At 52.5% G+C, this 23790-nt stretch overlaps 1 protein-coding gene across 1 annotated transcript; it reads left to right on the forward strand.

Moving 5' to 3' along the window:
* Positions 1-1422: 1422 nt before the first annotated feature.
* On the forward strand, positions 1423-22011 carry DEDD2 (death effector domain containing 2). Its single transcript, XM_007996971.3, has 5 exons — positions 1423-1565; positions 2151-2516; positions 3890-4009; positions 10228-10368; positions 20786-22011. The coding sequence occupies exons 2-5, from the start codon at positions 2189-2191 to the stop codon at positions 21175-21177; spliced, it is 981 nt and encodes a 326-aa protein (XP_007995162.1). The 5' UTR covers positions 1423-1565; positions 2151-2188; the 3' UTR covers positions 21178-22011.
* The last annotated feature ends 1779 nt before the right edge of the window (positions 22012-23790 follow it).

Here is a 23790-nt window from a genome sequence, read left to right on the forward strand (position 1 = left end):
CTCAGCCTCCCGAGTAGCTGGGCTTACCGGCATGCATCACCACACCCGGCTAATTTTATATTTTTAGTACAGACGGGGTTTCTCTATGTTGGTCAGGCTGGTCTTGAACTCCCGACCTCAGGTGATCCGTCCGCCTCGGCCTCCCAAAGTGCTGGTATTACAGGTGTGAGCCACCGCGCCCGGCGTTTGTTTGTTTTTTGAGACAAAGTCTCGTCCTGTGGCCCAGGCTGGAGTGCAGTGGCACTATCTCTGCTCACTGCTCCCTGGTTCAAGTGATTCTCTTGCCTCAGCCTCCCAAGTAGTTGGGATTACAGGGGCGTGCCACCACGCCCGGCTAAGTACAGACAGGGTTTCACCATGCTGGCCACGCTGGTCTCGAACTCCTGGCCTCGTGTGATCCGCCCACCTCGGCCTCCCAAAGTGCTGGGATTACAGACGTGAGCTACCGTGCTCAGCCGATTCTTTTGAATTCACTGCTGCAGTTCAGGCAGAGCCAGTACTGGGCCAGTGCTAGGCAGGACCCAGGTTTCCCGACTCCCAAGAGGATTTAATTCCGGGGGTGGGAACCGGTCCAGGGAGGGGACTTGTCTCAAGCACATGCAGGCCCTGACTTTGAGTCACCTAAATGGGGGGCGTGGCGACCGTCACACACAAGGCCCCGCGGTAAGGGGACACGCATACACCACAGCCTAGACGCCGATTCCCCGACAGACCCTCTCTAGTTGTTGCAAGTTAGGGAGCGGGTATCTGCGCGACCCCGGAGGGCAGAGATTGGAAGAGGTTACGGAGAGGCTGTTTTGGCTCTGGGTGGAGACGTCTGACTGTGATGGGGGTCGTGATGGACGCCATCGAGATGTGCACAGTCGGAATGGAGGGTTGTGTTGCCGCCTGGAAGGAGGTATCCGTCCTGAACGTGAGATGAGCGAGTTCCGGTTTTGATCAGGGGAAGGAACTTCTAGACTGGGGGCGGGATTTCCAGTTGGGATCGTGAGACAGCACAGTTGAGATGTAGATCCCTGGCTGTCACTAGAAGTGAGGGACAATCTAATGGAGGAGTGCCCAGGACCAGATCATATAAGGCCTAGGAGTTACTGGGAGCCAGGAATGTAGTGATTGTGTTCCTTTGCCGCGGGCAACTAGGGGCAGTGGTGATGTGGGCGTCTAGCTCGTGATCAAGAGGGGGCTGTAGTTAATGAGATGAGTAGTTATAACTACTCGTGACGTGGCGCTACATGGTCCCGGAGGCTTGAGTCACGGGCGGGAAGTAGGGACCTGGAACAGGGTACCACATACAGCCCCAAATGCGGCGCGCTCTCGCTCTGCGCAAGCGCAGCACCCGCGAACCAAGACGCTTCTGTTGGGGGCAGGTCAAGCGGCCCGGGAAGGGCGGGGCTTGAAGGCATCGTTCTGCGCATGCGCCTAAGGGGCGTGGCGGTCGCACCTGCGCGAGTTGGGGGAAGGAGGAGGGGCGAGGTGACGCAGGCGTAATAATAGAGAAGGTGCCAGAAAGATCCAAAACAAGTGGCTGCGGCCGTCGCCCAGGAGTCACCGGACGCCAGAATCTGGTGAGGATCCAGAGAGGCCTAATGGTGACTGGTGGCGGGCAGACAGGACCACCTGGGCTCTGGGAAGCAGGCGGGGCCGCCCTTGCAGGGCGAGGGGGTCGGGTTCGGACGATACCACCTGTGTGGAGCAAAGGGGCTGCCGGGGTCGCTCTTCCGTGGAGGGGGCAGAGGGTCACTTTCGGGCGGTACCACTTGCGTAGAGCCGGGGGACTCATCAGACGGTACCACTGGACGGAGCAAAGGGGCTCGTCTGGGCAGTCCTACCCAGAGTCAGGGGCAGTCGGCAGGGAGCCCCAGGGTGGACCCCGAGGTTTCTTTGGGCCGCATCGTTTGGTCGGGTCCGGGGGCGAGCTCCGAACGTAGCACGGTTGGGGGGCAGAAGCAAAGCGGGCTCCGGCGTCCCGACCTGTTCTTAGGGGACCTTGGGCGGGACCATTCCCTCCCGGGGGAGGGGGAAACCGAGGCGGTTGGGGGTGCGGGAGCGGCCCTGCCCGGCGCGACTGGACAGGGGAGACGCGCTGGCGGTGTGGGGTTCGGGCCTCCGCGTCGCTGACCACTGCCCCCTCCCCGCTGTGTGGGTTCTAGGCCGGGTTCTGAGCTTGTTCCGCCTCCCTCCCCCGGGAATGGCGCTATCCGGGTCGACCCCGGCCCCGTGCTGGGAGGAGGATGAGTGCCTGGACTACTACGGGATGCTGTCGCTTCACCGTATGTTCGAGGTGGTGGGCGGGCAACTGACCGAGTGCGAGCTGGAGCTCCTGGCCTTTCTGCTGGATGAGGCTCCTGGTGCCGCCGGCGGCTTAGCCCGGGCCCGCAGCGGCCTAGAGCTCCTGCTGGAGCTGGAGCGCCGCGGGCAGTGCGACGAGAGCAACCTGCGGCTGCTGGGGCAACTCCTGCGCGTGCTGGCCCGCCACGACCTGCTGCCGCACCTGGCGCGCAAGCGGCGCCGGCCAGGTACGGTTGAATGGGAGGGTGTCACACTTCCCGGGAGGAAAGGGCCTGACTCCCGCTGGGCCTCCTGGTGCCTGCAGCTTATGTCCCATTCCACTACTCCCTCTTCCCACAGTATCAATGAGAAACACAAGAGGAGGGAAGCATGGCTTTGGGAATTTGGCCACATCAGTGATGACGATTATGGCCACTGTTTACGGAGGACTTGTTTCATGCCAGGCACAGCTGTTAGCCCTTCATATGAACTAGTGCCTTATAGCCTCCCAGTAATCCCACAAGGAAGTCCTGTTACTGTCTTCACTGTAACCAGGAAAATAACAAGTTCAGAGAAGTTAAGCAGTTTGCACGTGTAATAACAATCCTGTTTGCTGGGTCTAGGGGGTACAGGATGATGCGGCTGACAAGGTGTTTTTTCCATGAAGTTTAAGTTTAGTGGGACGCTCAGACAGAGAACTTATTTTTAGATGCTGTTTTAGGAAGACTAAAAATAATGGAATAGAGAGAGTTGGGAGAGCAGCAAGGTGAAGGGAGGCTTTGTCCTGAGGCTGCACTGCCAGCCATGCATAGACCCCAGGGGAGAAAATCCCAGGGAGCATCCAAGGCCCGAGGTGGGAATTTGGCATCATCAGAGGCCAGTGTGGCAGGAGCAGAGGGGACCCAAGCTAGGGGAGAGAGGGAGGTAAGTTATGTCATGAAGGGGCTTGCAGAGACCGTAGCTGGAAAGTGTGGGAGCCAGAATTCAAACCCAGCCAGCTTGTCCCCAGAGTTGATGCCTTTAATCCTTGTGAAGGAAGTGCCCCTGGAGGATAGCAGTCTTGAGGTGAGAAGCTAGGAGGGGTTCAGGCTGCCAGTAGCCCTGTGCATGCGTAGACCAAGCCTTTGTCTGGGTTGCTAAAGGGGCAGTGGCTAGTTTGGGGAGGGGGGATTATGGCCTTCCCTGGCCCAGAGTAAGCCCATAGGATTTAGATAAGCAGGAGAAGGACAGCTCTAGGGAAGAGCTGACAGCGTTTTTGGATATCTATGTCTGAACATTAGGCTCTAGAAGAGAAGATTTGCAAAGCCTGCACAGTGGGGAGAGCTGGGGGCAGTTGATGCCAAGGCAAAGGGCCATTACAAAGACCCTGACCATGACTATCAACAGAATAACCTTGACAGTTTGAGCTGCCATAGACATGGGTTAGATTGCCCCAAGTGGTGATGAGTTCTCTGTCTCAGGAGGCATCTGAGCAACCTCTGCAGGAGGTGTTTCAGAATGAGTGGGTATTTGGTCTCTGACTTCTGGGGAACTTAGGCACCCCGTGGTGCAGGCGTTCTTCCCAGAGTGGGAATTAGGGCCAGGAGAATGAATGCTGCTTCCTGTTCTTCTCTTCCTCCAGTGTCTCCAGAACGCTATAGCTATGGCACCTCCAGCTCTTCAAAGAGGACAGAGGGTAGCTGCCGTCGCCGTCGGCAGTCAAGCAGTTCTGCAAATTCTCAGCAGGGTCAGTGGGAGACAGGTGAGCCCGGCTAGGTGGGTGTGATGGCCGCATCCCTCTTTTCCTTATGAACTGTGCCTATCAAGGAAGGGGCCTGAGGGGTTATTCTGTCTCATTTTCACTGTGTGTGTGTATTATATGTATGTATGTGTGTGTTTTTATTGCTACAAATACTCTTCTGAAGCAACATATAGAATTATTGCACATGGTTTCATATTTCTTTTAAATGGTATTACATTGTGGGTATTACTCTGCACCTGGTGGTCTTTCTAGGTGTGTCTGAGATTTATTCATGCTGACTATCTCTAAGTGTTTTCTTTTAATTGCCATGCCCCAATTAACTTATTTATTCTCCTCACCGCTCCTAATTTTTTTTTTTTTCTGTTTTTTTTTTTTCAAGATAGGGGCTTGTCTGTCACCCAGACTGGAGTACAGTGGTGAAATCATAGCTCTCTGCAGCCTTGAACTCCTGGGCTCAAGCTGTCTTCCCTCCTCAGCCTGTTAAGTAGCTAGAACTACAGGGGCATGCCACCATATCTGGCTAATTTTTTCATCCTTTATAGAGATGAGGTCTTTCCCTTGTTGCCCAGGCTGGTCTTGGACTCCTAGCCTCAAGCCGTCCTCCTACCTCAGCTTCCCAAAGTGCTCGATTACAGACATGAGCCATCATGCCCAGCCACCCCTATTTGGTTTTTTTGTTTTGAGACAGAGTCTTGCTCTGTCGCCCAGACTGGGGTGCAGTGGCGCAATCTCGGCTCACTGCAAGCTCCACCTCCCGAGTTCATTGCTTTCTCCTGCCTCAGCTTTCCGAGTAGCTGGGACTACAGGTGCCTGCCACCATGCCCAGCTAATTTTTGGTAGAGATGGGGTTTCATATGTTAGCCAGGATGGTCTCGATCTCCTGACCTCGTCATCCGCCCGCCTTGGCCTCCCAAAGTGCTGGGATTACATGCGTGAGCCACCGCGCCCGGCCTGTTTTTTGTTTTTGTTTTTGTTTTTGTTTTTGAGGCAGAGTCTCAATCACTCAGGCTGGGGTGCAGTGGTGCAATCTCTACTCACTGCAACCTCTGCCACCCAGGTTCAAGCAATTCTCCTGCCTCAGCCTCCCAAGTAGCTGGAACTATAGGCACGTGACACCATGCCTGGCTAATATTTTTGTGTTTTTAGTGGAGATGAGATATCACTATGTTGCCCAAGCTGGTCTTGAACTCCTGGTCTCAAGAAGTCTGCCCACCTGGGCCTCCCAAAGCGCTAGGATTACAGGCATGAGCCACCGCGCCCTGGCCACCTCTCTCTTTTTTTTTTTATTATGTGAAATTTCAAACATAGAAGTTGAAAGATTATTACAGTTAGCATCTTCCACTTAGGTTCAGTAACTGTTAAGATTTTCCTACTTTTGCTTTATGTGTCTATGTAATTCTGGATTTTTTGTTGAACCCTTTGAAAGTAAATTACAGACATCAGGATGCTTTACCCCTAAATTAGGCATCCATGGAGAATAAGGATGTTCTCCTTTACTACTTTAAGACTATTATACCTAAGAAAATAAACACAAATTCTCTGATATTCTAACGGTCAATTTTCACATATCCGCAGATTGTGGGGCCGTTCAGAATCTGTTCATAGTTGAGTTGGCATGCATTCCGTTGTTATGTCTCCTTAGTTTCCTCCCGTAGTGCAGAAACTGTCCCTACACCGCATACCTTTTTTTTTTTCCTGTAACATTGATTTATTCACCCTAGCAGGCCGGTTGTTTTGTAGAATATCCTGATTGTTTCTTTATTTCCTGATGGAGTCATTTAACTCGTCCCTCTTTCCCTTACATTTCTTATTAAATGGGAATTGTGTCTGAGGCTTGGTTAGATTCAGTTTATATGTTTCTGGCAGAAATAATCCTTGGTTGCTGCCATCTAGTTCATACTGGAGTACATCCCCAGGCATGTATGGCCTGGCTTTTCTGATGTGGGAAAATTTGATCACCTGGTTAAGCGGATGTCTGCCATGTTTGTCCATTGCGAAGGGACGTTTAGTTCTCATGGTTGTAAACAGTCTATGAGGTGATACTTTGGCATGTCCTGTTCCCTAATAGCCATTTACTCAGTGGGTTTCACATGTGTGAGCTCCTTCTGAACCAGTTATCACATTGGTGTTTATAAAATGGTGATTTTTCTAATTCCTTTTTTTTTTTTTTTTTTTTTTTTTTTGGAGACGGAGTCTCGCTCTGTCGCCCAGGCTGGAGTGCAGTGGCCGGATCTCAACTCACTGCAAGCTCCACCTCCCGAGTTTACGCCATTCTCCTGCCTCAGCCTCCCGAGTAGCTGGGACTACAGGCGCCCGCCGCCTTGCCCGGCTAGTTTTTTGTATTTTTTTTTTTTAGTAGAGACAGGGTTTCACCGTGTTAGCCAGGATGGTCTCGATCTCCTGACCTCGTGATCCGCCCGTCTCGGCCTCCCAAAGTGCTGGGATTACAGGCTTGAGCCACCGCGCCCGGCCGATTTTTCTAATTCTTTTTCTTTTTTCTTTCTCTTTCAAGAGGTATTCCCCCAATGCCCCTTTGAGTTTGAGTGTCACTATAGACTCATACGCTATTTACAGACTTGTTACAGTCAGTCTGTCTTCCAAAGGTTCCAGTTAGCTAGCCTCTTGTGTCTTCTTCATGTATTTGTATTGTTCTTTGGGTGCTTCCTGCTTTGTGACACTGCAAGATGTCCTGGGCTCACTTTGAACTTTCCCTTCCCCACCCTAGAATCAGCTGTTTTTCAAGGAAGCTGTAGTATTTAGAGACCAAAACCTGGGTGCTGAGTGTGTATATTGTTTCTAGGTTCTTTCAGTGAATAGTGCTAGAGACTTTACTTTTCAAAAAGTTTGTTAGTATTTTAAATTTAAGATTAACATCATAGCCATGTTTGGTGGCTTATGCCTGTAATCTTAGTGCTTTGGGTGGCTGAAGCAGGAGGATTGCCTGAGGCCAGGAGTTCGAGATCAGCCTGGGCAATATAGTGAGACCCTCTGTCTAAAAAGGTAAAAAACCTGGCTGGGTGCAGTGGCTCACACTTGTAGTCCCAGCAGTTTGGGAGGCTGAGGCAGGTGGACTGCTTCAGCCCAGGCATTTGAGACCAGCCTGGGCAACATGGCAAAACCCTGTCTCTATAAAAAATACAAAAAATTAGCCTGGCATGGTGATTTGTGCGTGTAGTCCCAGCTACTCAGGAGGCTGAGGTAGGAGGATTGCTTGAGTCGGGGAGGTGGAGGTTGCAGTGAGCTGAGATCACGCCACTGCACTCCAGTCTGGGTGACAGAGCAAGACTCTGTCTCAGAGAAAAAAAAATGAGCTGGGTGTGGTGGCATGCCACTGGTCAACAGAACGAGACCCAGACTCTAAACAAAGAAACAAGAACGTTACAAAGACTTTTTTTTGAGATGGAGTCTCACTCTGTCACCCAGGCTGGAGTACAGTGGCGCCATCTCAGCTCACTGCAACCTCTGCCTCCCAGGTTCAAGCGATCCTCCTGTGTCAGCCTCCCGAGTAGCTGAGACTACAGGCACACACCACCACATCCAGCTAATGTATTTTTAGTATTTTAGTAGGAACGGGGTTTCACCATGTTGGCCAGGCTAGTCTTGAACTCCTGACCCCAGGTGAACTGCTTGCTTTGGCCTCCCAAAGTGCTGGGATTATAGGTGTGAGCCCCTGCTCCCAGCCAGACTTTTTATTATTATTATTTTGAGAAAGAGTTTCATTCTTGTTGCCCAGGCTGAAGTGCAATGGCGTGATCTCAGCTCACTGCAACCTCTGCCTCCCGGGTTCAAGCAATTCTTCTGCTTCAGCCTCCTGAATAGCTGGGATTACAGGCATGTGCCACCACGCCCGACTAATTTTGTATTTTTAGTGGAGATGGGGTTTCTCCATGTTGGTTAGGCTGGTCTCGAACTCCCGACTTCAGGTGATCCGCCCGCTTTGGCCTCCCAAAGTGCTGGGATTACAGGCGTGAGCCACTGCACCTGGCCCCAGCCAGACTTTTTTATACTAAAAGTATTTCCTCTTAATAACATTGTGATGTGGATTTGTTTGATTTATTTTACAACAGTAATTAAATAGCATCAAAATAACAAAGTCAGTACAACTGCTGACTATATCTAGTGAATGAAACTTAGATTTTATTTGTGTTTTTTGTTCTCTGAGCATATCCCATTGAGATTTTACAGTCAGAATGTTCTTCAAGTTACTTGAATAATCTTTGATCTGATTATTCATGTTACCGATTGTGTATACAATCCCCTTCCTCCCTCCCTCCCTCCCTTCTTCCCTTCCTTCCTTCCTTCCTTTTCCTTCTCTTCTTCCTTCTCCCTTCAAGGGTCTAGCTCTGTTTCCCAGGCTGGAGTCCAGTGGCGCAAACATTGCTTACTGCAGCCTAGACCTCCTGGACTCAAGCAGTCCTCCCACCTCAGCCACCCAAGTAGCTGGGACTACAGGCACGTGCCACCACACCTGGCTAATTTTTTTTTTTTTTTTTTTTTTTTAAATAGAGACGGATTTTTCCATGTTGCCCCAGGTTCCAGGTTGGTTTTGAATTGCTGGGCTGTAGGCTGCAATTACAGACATGAACCACAGCATCTGACCAGGTTCATTTTCTTCTGTGTTTAATTTTCTTTTTTTTTTTTTTTTTTTTTTTTTTTTTTTGAGACAGGGTCTTACAGTGTTGCTCAGGCTAGAGTGCAGTGACACAATCTTGGCTCACTGCAGCTTCCGGCTCCCAGGTTCAAGCGATTCTCCATCCTCAGCTTCCCCAGTAGCTGGGATTACAGGTGAGCACCAACATGCCCAGCTGATTTTTCTATTTTTAGTAGAGACAGGTTTCACCGTGTTGGTCAGACTGGTCTCGAACTCCTGATCTCAAGTGATCCACCCACCTCGGCCTTCCAGAAGTGCTGGGATTATAGGTGGGAGCCACCGCGTGCCTGGCCTGTTTGTGTTAATTTTATGGTTTATTTCTTTTAACTTTTTAAATGTGTAAATCGGTTACATGAGTCAAAAGTCAAAACTGAAGCATGGGGCCGGGCTTGGTGACTCAACGCCCATAATCCCAGCACTTCGGGAGGCCAAGGCAGGTGGATCACTTGAGGTCAGGAGTTCCAGACTGGTCTGGCCAACATGGTGAAACCCATCTCTACTTAAAATACAAAATTAGCCGGTTGTGGTGGCAGACACCTGTAATCCCAGCTACTCGGGGGCCTGAGGCAGGAGAATTACTTGAACCTGGGAGGCAGAGGTTGCATTGCGCCACTGCACTCCAGCCTGGGCAACAAGAGCGAAACTCGATCTCAAAAAAAAAAAAAACAACAACAACCAAAAAACAAATATGAAAAGTGTTTTTTGACCAGGCACGGTGGCTCACGCCTGTAATCCCAGCACTTTGGGAGGCCGAGGCGGGCGGATCACAAAGTCAGGAGATCGAGACCATCCTGGCTAATGCTGTGAAACCCTGTCTCTACTAAAAAATACAAAAAATTAGCCGGGCGTGGTGGCGGGCGCCTGTAGTCCCACCTACTTGGGAGGTTGAGGCGGGAGAATGGCGTGAACCTGGGAGGCGGAGCTTGCAGTGAGCCGAGATCCTGCCGCTGCACTCCAGCCTGGGCGACAGAGCGAGGTTCTGTCTCAAAAAAAAAAGAAAAAAAAAAGAAAAGTGTTTTTAGACATGTCATTTCTACTGTTGGGTGCCCGTCACCCCCAATTCATTCATTTCTAGTCTGTGCTTCCAGTGGTTCATTTTGCAAATATATATAATCTTAATTTCCTTCTTTTCTTATGCAAAGTACAGCACATTGTACACACTTATTTGTATCTTGCTTTATTTCCTTAAACAGTCTATCTTGGAGATCTCCCTATATTCCTGTTTTTTCTTGCCAGATATGTTGTTCCCAGGTTTTCATCATGATAAACAATGCCCTGGTGGCGGTTGTCGTGTTTGTCTCCTGGTGTAAGTGTGCAGAGATTTCTCTAGGGTCCCATCACACCTGGAGTGGGCCTGCTGCAGCATGGTAGGGTGTATTCATCTGCCCTTCCTAGATGATACTAGTTGGTACTCTTCATCTTTTAGAAAGGGCCACTGAAGAAGGGAGGCAGAGTGGCTCACTCAGGGGCTCAGCACTGAGAACACCTTGAGTTATTTTCCAGGCATACAGCTGGGCACTCTAGCTGTCATCCTAGTCCTCAACTTGCCCCATTTTTTTCTCCTCAGGCTCCCCCCCAACTAAGCGGCAGCGGCGGAGTCGAGGCCGGCCTAGTGGTGGTGCCAGACGGCGGCGGAGAGGGGCTCCAGCCGCACCCCAGCAGCAGCCAGAGCCCGCCAGACCTTCCTCCGAAGGCAAAGTGACCTGTGGTAGGTGTCTGCAGGCCTTGGCAATGCGTGCCCCGGGCGGGCTACAGAGGGTTGGAGAAATGAGCATTTTTCTGGGGCATATGACACACTTGGCAGATGGGTGGCAGCTCTCATTCACCACAGTGGAATTCTTGTCCTTTCTCTTGCCATCTTGCCTGTCTGCATCCTGTCCATCGTTGAAGGATCAGATCTTGTGCCACCTCCTTCAGGAAGCCTTTCCTGACAACCCCCTGCCCTAGTTTCATTTGTGTATTCAGTAAACATCTGCCTGGGTTTACTTATTCAGACGTTTCTTGTGCAGTGGCAGCATATCACAGGCTAAAAAAACAACGATCCTGGATCAGGCTGCCTGATTTACATCCTGGTCTTGGCACTTCAATAAGTTGTCCGACCTCAGGCCAGTAATTGAACGTCTCTGCTTCAGTTTCATTTCCTTTCTTTTTTTTTTTTTTTTTGAGACGCTGTCTCTCAGGCTGGAGTGCAGTGGCGTGATCTTGCCTTACTGCAACCTCCGCCTCCTGGGTTCAGCAGTTCTCCTGCCTCAGCCTCCCAAGTAGCTGGGATTACTGGCACCCACTGCCGCGCCCAGCTGATTTTTGTATTTTTAGTAGAGACAGGTTTCACCGTGTTGGCCAGGCTGGTCTCGAACTCCTGACCTCAAGTGATCCACCTGCCTCGGCTTTCCGAAGTTCTGGGATTACAGGTGTGAGCCACCGCGTCCAGCCATCCACCTCAGTTTCCACATCTGTAAAGTGAGGCTGATAATCGCCTCCCTGTTTGGATTGTTGGGAGAAAACAGATTTACCCATGGTATGCCTGGAGCAGCGCCCAACCTGGCACACGCTGTACGAGGGTTTATTGTTCTCACTGTTGCTGCGCAGTACGCCTGGGGCAGGAGTGCTGCAGCGAGGGTTCCCGATCTTATGGAGCTGACCTAGTCAAGTGACCAGTGAGACTGAAGATCATTTTAGACAATGATAAGCGCCACGAAGAGAGGGTGGGAGCATGTGGAGGAGCCACGCTGGGGCTGGAGCAGCTGGGCCTGGAGGACCACGGCAGGGATGACATTTTGGATTTTATTCCCTGCACCAGGCACTGTCAATGGGTTTTGAGCAGGAGGGTGACATGATGTAATACCTCTTCAAGGAACTCTAACTCCATCTGGAAAATCGGTTATTAAGCAAGTTAGGGTTTTCAAAGTGTTTAGCATGCACTGGGCATCTAGTAGGTGCTCTGCTAGGTGTGTGTTAAGTAGATTAATCGCTTGAAGAGGCTGTGAGGTCTGCAGAGAAGGACTGGGCAGAGGTCTGGCCTGGGGGTCGTGTTGGAGAGGGTGAGAAGTGACCTAGGAAGTAAAGAAGGGCACTGGCCATAGGGCTGACTGTAGACACAGTGGATTGGGGACTCTGCTGTGAGACTACTTTGACCTTGCCCTTGAGAAATTCCACTTGGTCCTGTGGGGAGGACACAGCCATGAGCACCCCCTCAACTGTAGTACTCCTTTGTCTAGTTGGGCAGCCTTTGGAAACACAGAAGGGATCAAATATGGTCTTCGAGCTCTCAGGCTGCAGAGAAGACAGATGAGAAAAGTGGCAGCCAGGCTGGTGTGACAAGTGGCACAGGTATCATGAGTGCAGGGGCTCTGGCGTGTGCAAGGAGTCCCCTGGCCAGCCCCAGTTTCCTTATGGAGGTGCCATGTCTAGAACAAGCTCAAGGAAGCTGGAAGAGGAGCTGGGAAGGGTGATCCTGGCAGAGTGACTTATGTGTGCAGTCCCTAGCCGGATGTGGTCAGGGCTGAGTCTGTCTGGAGCAGAGGCTTTGTGGGTGAGAGCAGGTTGAGATGAAGCAGGCAGGGGCCCTTGAAGGTTTGGATTTTATTCCAGGGGGCGGTGGGTGGGGGAGCCATAGAAGGGTTTATTTGTTAATTCCTTCATCCAGTTTTTATTAGTGAGTATCTTCTCTATACCAAGCACTATTCCAGGCACGGAGGGCGCAGAATTGGACCAGGTGAAGAAATTCCTCAGCCTCCAGAAGTTTACATTATAGTGGGCGAGACAGATAACTCGAAAATAAGCCAGCATAGCAGGTGGCATCAGCTAGTGACAAGTGCCCTAATGAAACATGAGGCCAGGGGTGGTGCTGAGCCCCTGTGGAGGGCTGAGGCTGCTGAGGGAGGGGAGGAGGCACTTGAGGGGAGCAGCAGGTGCTCAAGGTGGAAGGGTTCAGTGGAGGAGGCCAGTGTGGAAGCTGGAGGTCAGGAGGCCTAGTTGGAGCTGGTGAGATGCTGACGTGTCCCGTCTTCCAGGAGACCTTGGCCTGGAGGTGCTTCCTTCTGCCATCTGCAGAGCTTTCTCCAGCCCACAAAGCACGCACACCTGCCCCCTCCTAGTGCCCATGATGGCCCTCCAGGGAGTGGGCATCATGCCCACTTTGTAGATGAGGCAGCAGATACCTGTGCTGGGTTCTTTCAGAAGGAACAGACCTAGAGAGCCAGCCCTAGGTCCAGGCAGCTACACGGGCTTGTGGGGCAGAGTTTGAGGGGGTGGTTGCCTGGTGGTGACTCCTCCTTGAATCAGCCAGTAATTCCCAGAGCCACCAGGCTGGCTGGGCAGGTGAGGGAGTCATTGCCTTAAGGAAGACAGGAACAGGCTAAGGGAGGCTTCGAGTCTTTCCCGAGGCGAGGAGGTTGTTAACCAGAGCATGGCTAGGCCTCTGTGGGAGATGGGTGAGCAGGTCTGACTGCTGACTCACCGGGCAGGGTGGGGCTGGAGTGAGGTTCTCCCCATCTGGGCTCCTGTTTTTCCCTCTGAAAAATGGGATGGCGGCCGGGCGCAGTGGCTCACGCCTGTAATCCCAGCACTTTGGGAGGCCGAGGAGGGCGGATCACGAGATCAGGAGATGGAGACCATCCTGGTTAACCCGGTGAAACCCCATCTCTACCAAAAACACACACACACACAAAATTAGCAGGGCGTTGTGGCGGGTGCCTGTAGTCCCAGCTACTCAGCAGGAGAGTGGAGTGAACCCAGAAGGCAGAGGTTGCAGTGAGTCGAGATCGCACCACTGCACCACTCCAGCCTGGGCGACAGATACAGGCTCCGTCTCCAAAAAAAAAAAAAGGGATGGCTTACTTTTAGAGAGGCCAAATGCCAGAGGTGGAAGGCCTGACTGAAGAAGAGGCCTGCCATTCTTGACCCCTCCTCAGCTGTGATACCTGTGACTCCCCGCCAGCTGCCCTCCATTGAGGGATAGAACTAGACAAACTCCCAACTGCCTGAGACAGTGAGGAAGGGCACCTTGGTGGTCCTAGGCTTGGACACAGGACATCTGAGCGACCGTGTCCTTCTCAGGGTCTGTGGTGGGCACTACACACCTGGCCCTGAGTTCTCAAGACAGCCATTGAGGTGGGGTGACATCTTGCAAAGGAAGAGGCATGCTCAGGGAAAGGCAGTCACTAGTCTCAGTGGCAGGGGGCAGAGCTGGACTGAAACTTGGGTTTGTTTATTTGTTTATTCCATATGTATTTATAGAGTGTTTAGTATTTGCTAGGTTAGCAGGGATGGGAGGCCCTGCCCTCATTGAGCTTGTGTTCTGGCAGGAGAAAGCCAAGGGAGAGATTTCAGATGTCAGGGTAAGGATGTTCCCGATGGAGAGGACAGCGGGAGCACAGGCCCAAGTGGGATGTGCCAGTGCTCAAGCGCAGCGTGGAGGATGGCAAGGAAACTGGCAGGAATAGAGGAGACCCCTAGGAGAGGGAACCAGGGCAGATCCTGCGGGGCCTGGGTTTTGCATTTCTTTTAATTATGGAAAGCAGTTGGAGGATTTGAATGACAGGATCAGCTTTGCTTCTCCCCTGCAATTTTTTTTTTTTTTTTTAAATTATGAGACAGGGTCTCAGTCTGTCGCCCAGGCTGGAGCACAGTGGCTCAATCTCAGCTCACTGCAACCTCCGCTTCCCAGGTCAAGTGATTCTCCAACCTCAGCCTCCTGAGTAGCTAGGACTGCAAACATCACCCACCATGCCTGGCTAATTTCTGTGTGTTTTTTTTTTAGAGACAGGGTCTTGCCCTGTTGCCCAGGCTGGTCTTGAACTCCTGAGCTCAAAGCGATTCACCTGCCTTGGCCTCCCAAAGTGCTGGGATTACAGGCATGAGCCACCGCCTGGCCCCTGCAATTTTTTCTGTGGAAAATATACCAAAGTGAATAGACTAGCTTCAGCCATTGTCAACTCATGACTGATCTCAACTTAGGATAATTAGGAATTTTGGAGTCAATTCTGGTTGTCCTATGATGTCATCTGTAGATGTTTCACTGTGTATTTTATGTTTTTGAGATGGAGTTTTGCTTTTGTTGCCCAGGCTGGAGTGCAATGACACGATCTCAGCTCATTGCAACCTCTGCCTCTTGGGTTGGAGCGATTCTCCTGCCTCAGCCTCCCGAGTAGCTAGCATTACAGGCATATGCTATCACACCTGGCTAATTTTGTATTTTTAGTAGAGATGGGGTTTCTCCATGTTGGTCAGGCTGGTCTCGAACTCCCGACCTCAGGTGATCTGCCCGCCTCGGCCTCCCAAAGTGTTGGGATTACAGGTGTGAGCCACTGTGGCTGGCCAAAGATAAAAATAGGGTTTCACACCAAAAAAGATTAATAACTCCTTACTATCAAATATCTGATCAGTGCTCAGATTTTCAGTTGTCTCATAAGTGTAGGTTCTCTGAAGTCTGTCCTTTCCCCTACCATCTCTCTTTCTCTGCCTTGCATTGTGTTTTTTGAAAGCAGTTGTCCCGTAGCATTTCCCGAAGGCTGGATTTTGCTGACTGTATCCTGCAGTAGGGTTGATTCAGTGTGTTCTACCCTGTCTTTTGTATTTCCTGAAGATTGGTAGTGGGGTCTGGAGAGGCTTGATCAGATTCTGGTTTGATGTTTTGTTTTCCTCAAGCCTGCTTCTGAGGGTGTGTTGTGCCCCTCCATCAGGAAGCAGGTGATGGCTGCTTATCCCTCTCTGGAGTTGGAGGCAGCTTCTCCTCATTGCCTCAAACCAGTAGTTCAGTAGGAGTTGAAGAACTTTCCATTTGACATGATGATGCTGGTTTTGTTGTGGAGAAGAGATGAGTGAGGCAAGCCAGGATGCTGGGAGGGGTCTCACCATTGTCCAGAGGGGGGCTGGTGCTGGTCCTGGTGTGGTGGCAGGGGCAGGTGTGGGGTCTCTCCACTGAAGCACATTGGCCACCTCTCTCCAGCAAGGCTGGAAGCCCCCCAGTACTGTGGAAGCACAGGTCCTCTTTTTCCCCAGCCCACCTGTGTTCATTTTTGTGTTGCTATAAAGAAATACCTGAGACTGTGTAATTTGTAAAGAAAAGAGGTTTATTTGGCTCACGGTTCTTCAGGCTGTATAAGAAGCATGATGCCAGCATCTGCTTCTGTTGAGGACCTCCGGAAGCTTCCACTCATGGTGGAAGGCCAAAGGGAGCTGGCTTGTCACATGGCAAGAGGTGGGGGGTGGGGGAGCTGCCACACTCTTAACCAGCTGTCACGGGAAATACCAGAGCAAGAACTCACTCGTCATCAAGGGATTCATGAGGGACCCAGCCCCATGATCCAACACCTTCCATCAGGCCCCACCTACAATATTGGAGTCACATTTCAGCATGAGATTGGGAGAGAACTCACATCCAAACCTGATCACCACCCAACTAGGAACTCTTGGAGGGAGGACTTGAATGAGGTTCATCTCTGGGCTCCCAGACACACCCAGCCCAGGACCTGCTCCCTCGAACTTCGCCCTGGTCCCCCACTGAGTAGCCCATTTCACTTGATGTCCCATCTGCCCCGAAGAGAGACTGGTGAGGTGGGGGTGGGGGACAAAAGGGTGCCGGGCCCACCTGCGTGGAGGAAGCAGGAGCAGCTCTCCTCTCTAGGAAGGCGTGGCACCTGCCTCTGCCCTCCCAGGGACAGGGAACTTTTCCCCACAGCTGCCAAAGTGGAAAGATTGCAGCCAGCTCCCGGTCCAGCACACATGGTGCTGGGTACTCTTCCCGCCTCCCTGCTCAGGGCCACACTGGACAGTTCCTCCACTTCTCTACGTGTCTACTGCTCTCATCCTGGACAGCCACTTGTGACCCTTCCCCACCTGCTGCTGTGGCCCTGTTTCTACCCACCTGCCACTTCACAGCACAGCTGGAGTCGCCCCTAAGTCAGCAGGTCCTGCCTCTTGTCCTCTCTGCATGCCTGGCCTTCCTGGCCTCCCCTCTTTCCTTGCATTCAGCCCCAAATTATCATAATAGCCCCACGTGGGCGGCTGCTAGGGGGAGCCTTGTTTTACACAGGAGGCCACCGAGGTGCAGAGAGGTGTGGTCACCTCCAGAGGCCGTAGAATCTTGAGTCTGCTGGCGATTGGGATTGAGATCAGCCTCCCTGACCTGGCTGCCAGTTCTCCTCTAGTGCCCTTCTCCCCTCCACGTTCCTGCCACACTGGCCCCTCAGCCTGTGCAGGCCTGAAGTTCATTTTCTCTCTGGACTTCCATGAATGCTCATCTCTCCTGAGAATGCCATTCTTTTTTTCTCTCCTGTTTTTCTTTCTAAACCTACTTGTCCTCCTTCACATTTTACTTCAGATGTCATTTTCTAGAGAGATCCTCTCTGATCCTTTCAATCTAAACTATAACTTGCCCTGTCTAATTTTCTCTGCTGGCCCTCAGATGTCTTTTAGTTGTGTATTTGATGTGTATGGTTCTGTGTGAGGTAGCAAACAGGATGGGGTAGTTAAGAGCGCAGATGCAGGAACCAATACTTCAGGTAAAATTCCAGCTCTGCCATTTCCTGTCTGCTGGCCTTAGGCAGGTGACTCAACTTGTGTGCCTCAATTTCCCCATCTGCAGAAAAGGGATAATAACAGCATCACCTCATAAGGTTGTGGGGACAATCAAAGGGGTCGGCAGATGTGAAGTATGTAGTATTGTGCCAGCCCATAGTAAAAGCTATATGCAGGTGTCACCTGTTGTGATTATTTTGGGGAGGGGTAAAGCACATGATTGGGTGCTAAGGGTGGAGCAGAGGCTCAGAGAAGGCTCGCCTTCTCCTATTGCCTGGTGGCACCTCCTTGTCTTTTCCCTGTGCACCATGATCATGCTTTCCAGCTCAGAGGTGGGAGTGTGGTCTGCTGAAGGATTTGCTCATCTGTAAACGGGGCTGATGAAGTGCTCTGAGGATTAGATGGGCTGAGAGAGGAAAGCCCTTGAGTAGAGCCTGGCTTGTGGGGAGTGCTTCCTAACTGTGGGTTACATGTCTCCCCGTCCCACTTGTGGCAGGGCCCTCGTGTCACCGTAGCATGCCTGGCATTCATTAAATATCTGTTGAATAAGAGATTGAGGCCGGGTGCGGTGGCTCACGCCTGTAATCCCAGCATTTTGGGAGGCCGAGGCGGGCGGATCACAAGGTCAAGAGATCAAGACCATCCTGGCTAACACAGTGAAACCCCCGTCTCTACCAAAAATACAAAAAAATTAACCGGTCGCAGTGGCGGGCACCTGTAGTCCCAGCTACTCCGGTGGCTGAGGCAGGAGAATGGCATGAACCCACGAGGCGGAGCTTGCAGTGAGCCAAGTTCATGCCACTGCACTCCAGCTTGGGCAACAGAGCGAGACTCCGTCTCAAAAAAAAAAAAAAAAAAAAAAAAAAAGATTGAACGGGGGCACAGAGATCTGCTCTGGCCTTGTCCCTTTCCCCTGTCCACTGTGACATGGTAGGGGCTCTGGGTGAATTGAGAATTTATACCAGAGGTCCACGCTGGGGAGAAGGACGAACTGAGAGAGGACTCAACTCACTAGCTGAGCCTTGGCAAGTGTTCTGGATGGAGGAGGTAGACAGGTCATTTTCTAAGTAAGGCTCTTGTTGGCAACATTTTCTTGTGACTCGAGTGCAGGGTATGGGGGGACATGGGAGGGTTTGGAGGAGTCCAAGGAGGAGGTTGGCTTAGGGACCCATGAGAGAGGTGAAGGCCTGGGTGAGGGCCATAGTGGTGGGGAGGTGGGTGTCGAAATTACAGTTCCTGTTTCTGGGAGCCTTCTTTGTCGTAGGGCTGTGAATCAAGCATTTTACGAGTTGCCTCATTTAATCCTTGTGACCTCAATGTGCGGCAGGGACCTCTTGTTTGTTTGTGTGTCAGTTGGGGAAACAGGTTCAGAGAGGTGAGGTCACATGCCCAAGGCCCCACAGCTTAGAGAGTGGCAGAGCTGGGACTCACCTCAAGGTCTGTAGGACTCTGCCACCTGGCCCTACCTCTGTGGCCAGCCACCCCTGTGTGGCCTGGAACAGGCGCTGCTCCTCCCAGCCCCCTGCTTTCCCACCCACATTGATTGAGGTCATGGCCAGTTGCTTACTGGAGTCAAGGACTCAGTCAAGGACCTGGTCCTTTGGATGGAGACAGCTGGGCCTGAATTCCGTAGGAGGGCCCGGGGGCTGAGGCCGGGCAGGCTTCCCTGGGCATTGAGTGGAGAGGATGGGGTTCCCCTAGAGCCAGAAAGAGGAAGGGTTTGGGGTGGGAGGAGGAAGTGGGCAGGGCTATGAGGTTGTCTTGGGGAGCAGGCGCCCTGCCTTCTCTTTTCTGCTCAGTGGCTGACATGGTCTATGAAAGTTGAAGGGAGCCACAGCATGAGACGTTCCCTCCTAGAGCCTCGTTTTCTTATCTGTCAAGTGGGCTAACGGTGGCCCCTGCCCCATAGGGCTGATTCTACTGCATCCCCAAGGGTCAGGTAATTGGCATATCAGAGGGTTGGTGGCTGCCATTCCAGGAGCACCCCTTGGACACTGTGTGCAGTGTTAGCTTGTTCCTTTCCATCCGTTGCTCTCTTTTTAATCTTCTTAACAGCTCCTCACAGCAGGAATTGTCCCCTTGTTTAGGCAGGAACCCATGCTCAGAGAGGTTGTGACTTGTCACAGGTCACACTGCTGAAGGCTCCTGTGTGGGAATCCACTTCATTAATTGATTGAGGAGCCTACTCTCAGGGACATAGGAGGTTAAATGACCTCTGTCAGGCACTGCCATTGCCTGGCCTTGTGACCTTGGGTGAGTCACTTCATTTCTCTTGGCCTCCATTTCTTCATCTGTAAGTTGGAGGTAATAGGGCCTGTCCCACAGGGTCATTTGTAGGTTAAATGAGTTTCTGTGATTCAAGTACTTGGTGTAGCGCCTGGCAGATAGTCAGCACTCTGAAAGTGTTGGCTGCTGCTATTTCTGGCTCACAGCTAATCCTCAGGACAGCCTCACTGGGTGTGTAGAGAGAATGGGGGTACTGTCTCTAGCCCAGGTGATGGGTGGGAATTCAGAAATCCTGGAAGAGAGGTGGTAAGCGAAGTTCATGATTACAGGATAGCCTCAGAAGTCCAGTGTCCTGTCCCCTGTGCACAGCTGCCACCTCATTTGGGCATATGTGGGGACAGCTGTGACAGAAACCAACTCAAACTGGCTTTAGCAAAAAGGGGAGTTGAGTGTAGCTGAAAATCCAGCTACGATCATGGGCTAATGTGATGACCTCAGGAATCTTTTTCTCTCCGCGGCTGGCCCTATGTAGGCTTCCTTCTCTCCTCTTGGCACAGTGGCCCCCAGCAGCTCTGGGCTTCCAGCCCATCATCTTAGCAGCTCTGTGGCAAGAGAGCACCTGACTCCCAGTAGAGCCAGCACAGGTCCAGCCGCAAGCCTCCCTGGCCTGGTCAGGACCCTGCGCCTCCGCAGTGGTGGCTCAGGTGCGTGGGAGGGTTGGGGATGTGGCTGGCACCATGTGAATCTCATTATTTGGGGGCTGGGTGTGAGGCTGGTTGCCTAAAGGCAAGTCCTTTAGTTCATGCATTAGTTCTTCACAAATACATATTGAGCCTCCACTATGTGCCACAGTTACACAAGTGAACAAAACAGACAAAAACCCTTTCCTTCCTGTCATCTGTCTCTCCACACTGAGTGTAGAGACAGATGATGACCAGATAGTAACTGACAGAGGAGGTTAGAAGGTGATAAGTGCCTTGAACAAAAATGGAGCAGGGTGTGGGACCTGGTGTGCTGTGGAGAGGGCTGGGTGGGTGGTTACAGTTGTAAATAGGTTGGTCTAGGTGGGCCTTGTTGGAAAGGTGGCTTTTGATCAAAGACCTGCAGGAAGAGAGGGAGCAAGTGTTGTGCAGATCAAGGGAAAGAGCACCCCTGGCAGGGGAGAGGCTTGTTGGAGCAGTGAAGAGGTGGTGGGGCTGGAGAGGAGGAGGACGTACTTGGTCAGGGAACCCAGAGAGCCGGGGAGGCTGTGTCAGGACTAGGGTGTGGCTACCGGAAGTGGGTGGAGAAGGTTGGAGGGAGGAAGGGTGGTGGTGGTCCCCGTAAGCACTGTGTCTAGTGTTGGCCCCCTCCCTGACAAATCCCTCCTTCCCCTGCAGACATCCGGCTCCGGGTTCGAGCGGAGTACTGCGAGCATGGGCCAGCCTTGGAGCAGGGCGTGGCATCCCGGCGGCCCCAGGCGCTGGCTCGGCAGCTGGATGTGTTTGGTCAGGCCACCGCGGTGCTGCGCTCAAGGGACCTGGGCTCCGTGGTTTGTGACATCAAGTTCTCAGAGCTCTCTTATCTGGACGCCTTCTGGGGTGACTACCTGAGTGGCGCCCTGCTGCAGGCCCTGCGGGGCGTGTTCCTGACTGAGGCCCTGCGAGAGGCTGTGGGCCGGGAGGCTGTTCGCCTGCTGGTCAGTGTGGATGAGGCTGACTATGAGGCTGGCCGGCGCCGCCTGTTGCTGATGGAGGAGGAAGGGGGGCGGCGCCCGACAGAGGCCTCCTGATCCAGGACTGGCAGGACTGATCCCACCTCTGAGTCTCTGGGCCACCTTCTCCTGGGAAGACGACCATCTCTACCCCTAGAGGACTGTCACTCCAGCATCTCTGAGGACTTCAACAGGACCAGGACAGCAGGCCCCTTGACAGCCCCTCCCACAGGATGTGGGCTCTGAGGCCTAAACCATTTCCAGCTGAGTTTCCTTCCCAAACTCCTCCTACCCCCAGGTGTGCTCCCTTAGCCTCTGGAGGCAGGGGCTGGGCCTGTATCTCAGAAGGGAGGGGCACAGCCACACACTCACCTAAAGGCCCCTGCACATTGTATCTCTGATCTTGGGCTGTCTGCACGCTCACAGGTGCACACACTTGCTCATGCTCACACTGCCCCTGCTGAGATCTTCCCTGGGCCTCTGCCCTGGCCTGCTTCCCAGCACACACTTTGGCCTAAGGGCTTCTCTCTCAGGACCTCTAATTTGACCACACCCAACCTGGGCTTCAGCCACACCAGTGGGCACTGGAGCTGGGGTGCACATGGGGCCTGCTCACCTTGCCCACACATCTCCAGCCAGCCAGGGCCCTGCCCAGCTTCAATTTACAGACCTGACTCTCCTCACCTTCCCCCTGCTGCCCAGAGCTGGACATAGACTTGCACTTGGACTGTCACCTGGAGTGTCACATGGGAGTGTTGTGGCAGCATCAGACCAAGGCCTACTGTTGCACATGGGGCCAAAACCAGTATACAGCTGCCTTCTTAGAAAGGGAATGCAAAGGCTTTGGGGGTAATGGAAAAGACCTTTTACAAATGATACCAATTAAACTGCCCTGGAAAGGGCATAGGTGGGCATCGGCCTCTCTAGGACTCTTTATTTATTATTTAATTTAAAATTTTTTTAGAGTTGAGGGTCTTGCTATGTTTCCCAGGCCAGTGTCAAACTCCTGGGCTCAAGCGATCCTCCCGCCTCGGCCTCCCAAGTAGCTGGGACAACAGGTGCCTGTCACCACGCCCAGCTTTTGGACCACAGTAGGCTGGGGGAAGGAGTGTTCCTGGCCCAGTGTTGGGGGCTGGAGCTTGGACAGGATGCTGGACCATATGCCAGCTGATAACCACATGCTTGTCTTCCCTCCGGGCCTCAGTCTTCTCATCTGTCAAAGGAAGAAATAGAATATTGCCTAGGAGTCAGAAACTCTTCCAACCATCTTCACACATGCTTTGCTCCTATATGTCCTTAGGGCCTCCCAGAATTTTTTTTTTTTTTTTTTTTTGAGACGGAGTCTCGCGCTGTCGCCTAGGCTAGTGTGCGGTGACACGATCTCGGCTCACTGCAAACTCCGCCTCCCGGGTTCACGCCATTCTTCTGCCTCAGCCTCCTGAGTAGCTGGGACTACAGGTGCCCGCCACCACACCTGGCTAATTTTTTGTATTTTTAGTAGAGACGGGGTTTCACTGTGTTAGCCAGGATGGTCCCGATCTCCTTACCTTGTAATCTGCCCACTTTGGCCTCCCAAAGCGCTGGGATTACAGGCATGAGCCACCGCGCCCAGCTGCTCCCAGGATTTTTAATTTGTTCCGTGAGGTAGGCCAGCTACACCCAAGGCTGATGGAGCCCCTAAGCTTTGGAAATGGAAAAGATAGGCAGCCAGGTGTTCTCTGCCTGGAATTCATCTCCACGTGGCTCCCTACTGGTCACACCTTCTGGACATTCACCTTCTCTTCACCTGGGTCTCTTCTTTCAGAGGCCAAACACCCTCCTGCTGTTTCGTGGCTCCAGCTGAGGTTGTGGCTTCTTGCCCTTCCCCCACCCCTCGTGTAAGGGCTCAGGAACTCAAGTTTCTCTTACTCAATACTCAGGGTTTTCCTTCCTGAGGGGGAAGGGACTCAGGGGTGGGGAGTGGGGGGTAGGGTGGCAGGGATTTCCAAGGCTGCCTTTCCTGCAGGGAGGGGTGCCACTGCCCACATCTTGGAGCCTGTCCTGGAACTTCAACCTGTCTTAATGTGCAGGAGGGGAGTGGCAAAGTCTAGTCGTGAGTCCCATCCAGGAGCCAAGGCCTGGCCCAGCCAGCTGCTATGTGATCCCAGGTTCTGCCTTGACCCTCTCTGGGAGGAAGCTGAGTTCCACCGGACACCTACTCAAGGTCTATTTAGCCCTCAGCCACGCTGTGGGATTTTAAAGCCATGTTTGATGTGAAATGAACTGAGAGAGGGCAGGTGATTTACCTGAGAGGTGGGAGCATTGAGATGGAGAGTACCTTAGTGACTGCAGTTAGGTGAGGAATGAGGTGGGGATTCCACTCCTTTGCCCTGACCCTTCCGTTTTCATGACCTAAGGCTGAGGCTGTCCTCTAGGTGGGGTTACCTGTGTTTGTTTGGGCTCTCAACTACTGGGCTAAATTCTAGGACCTGCCATTCCCTTGAGCCCCTAGCCCCTGGCTTTTCTCCTGGCCTCATTTGAATACGGCTCCCACCTCAAGGCTGGACACATTTCAGGCTCTGCCCCCTGCTTCCGTTCCACGTTGTTGGCCCCACCCCATTCTCTGGGCCACCTCCCCCCAGCACTGTTCAGCCCCGGACCCGCCCAGCACGTGCCTGCCGGAAGTCAGGAGGGCCAACATTGAGGCTGAAG

Source organism: Chlorocebus sabaeus, chromosome 6, assembly GCF_047675955.1.
Source record: "Chlorocebus sabaeus isolate Y175 chromosome 6, mChlSab1.0.hap1, whole genome shotgun sequence".
NCBI classification, from domain to species: domain Eukaryota; kingdom Metazoa; phylum Chordata; class Mammalia; order Primates; family Cercopithecidae; genus Chlorocebus; species Chlorocebus sabaeus.

Excerpts from the sequence above, each read along its gene's own strand:
- DEDD2 (XM_007996971.3), top strand. The coding sequence starts at position 2,189 with ATGGCGCTATCCGGGTCGACCCCGGCCCCGTGCTGGGAGGAGGATGAG. Across the intron at positions 4,010-10,227 it reads GCAGGGTCAGTGGGAGACAG|GCTCCCCCCCAACTAAGCGG; the intron begins GTGAGCCCGGCT and ends TTTTCTCCTCAG. Across the intron at positions 10,369-20,785 it reads CGAAGGCAAAGTGACCTGTG|ACATCCGGCTCCGGGTTCGA; the intron begins GTAGGTGTCTGC and ends CTTCCCCTGCAG.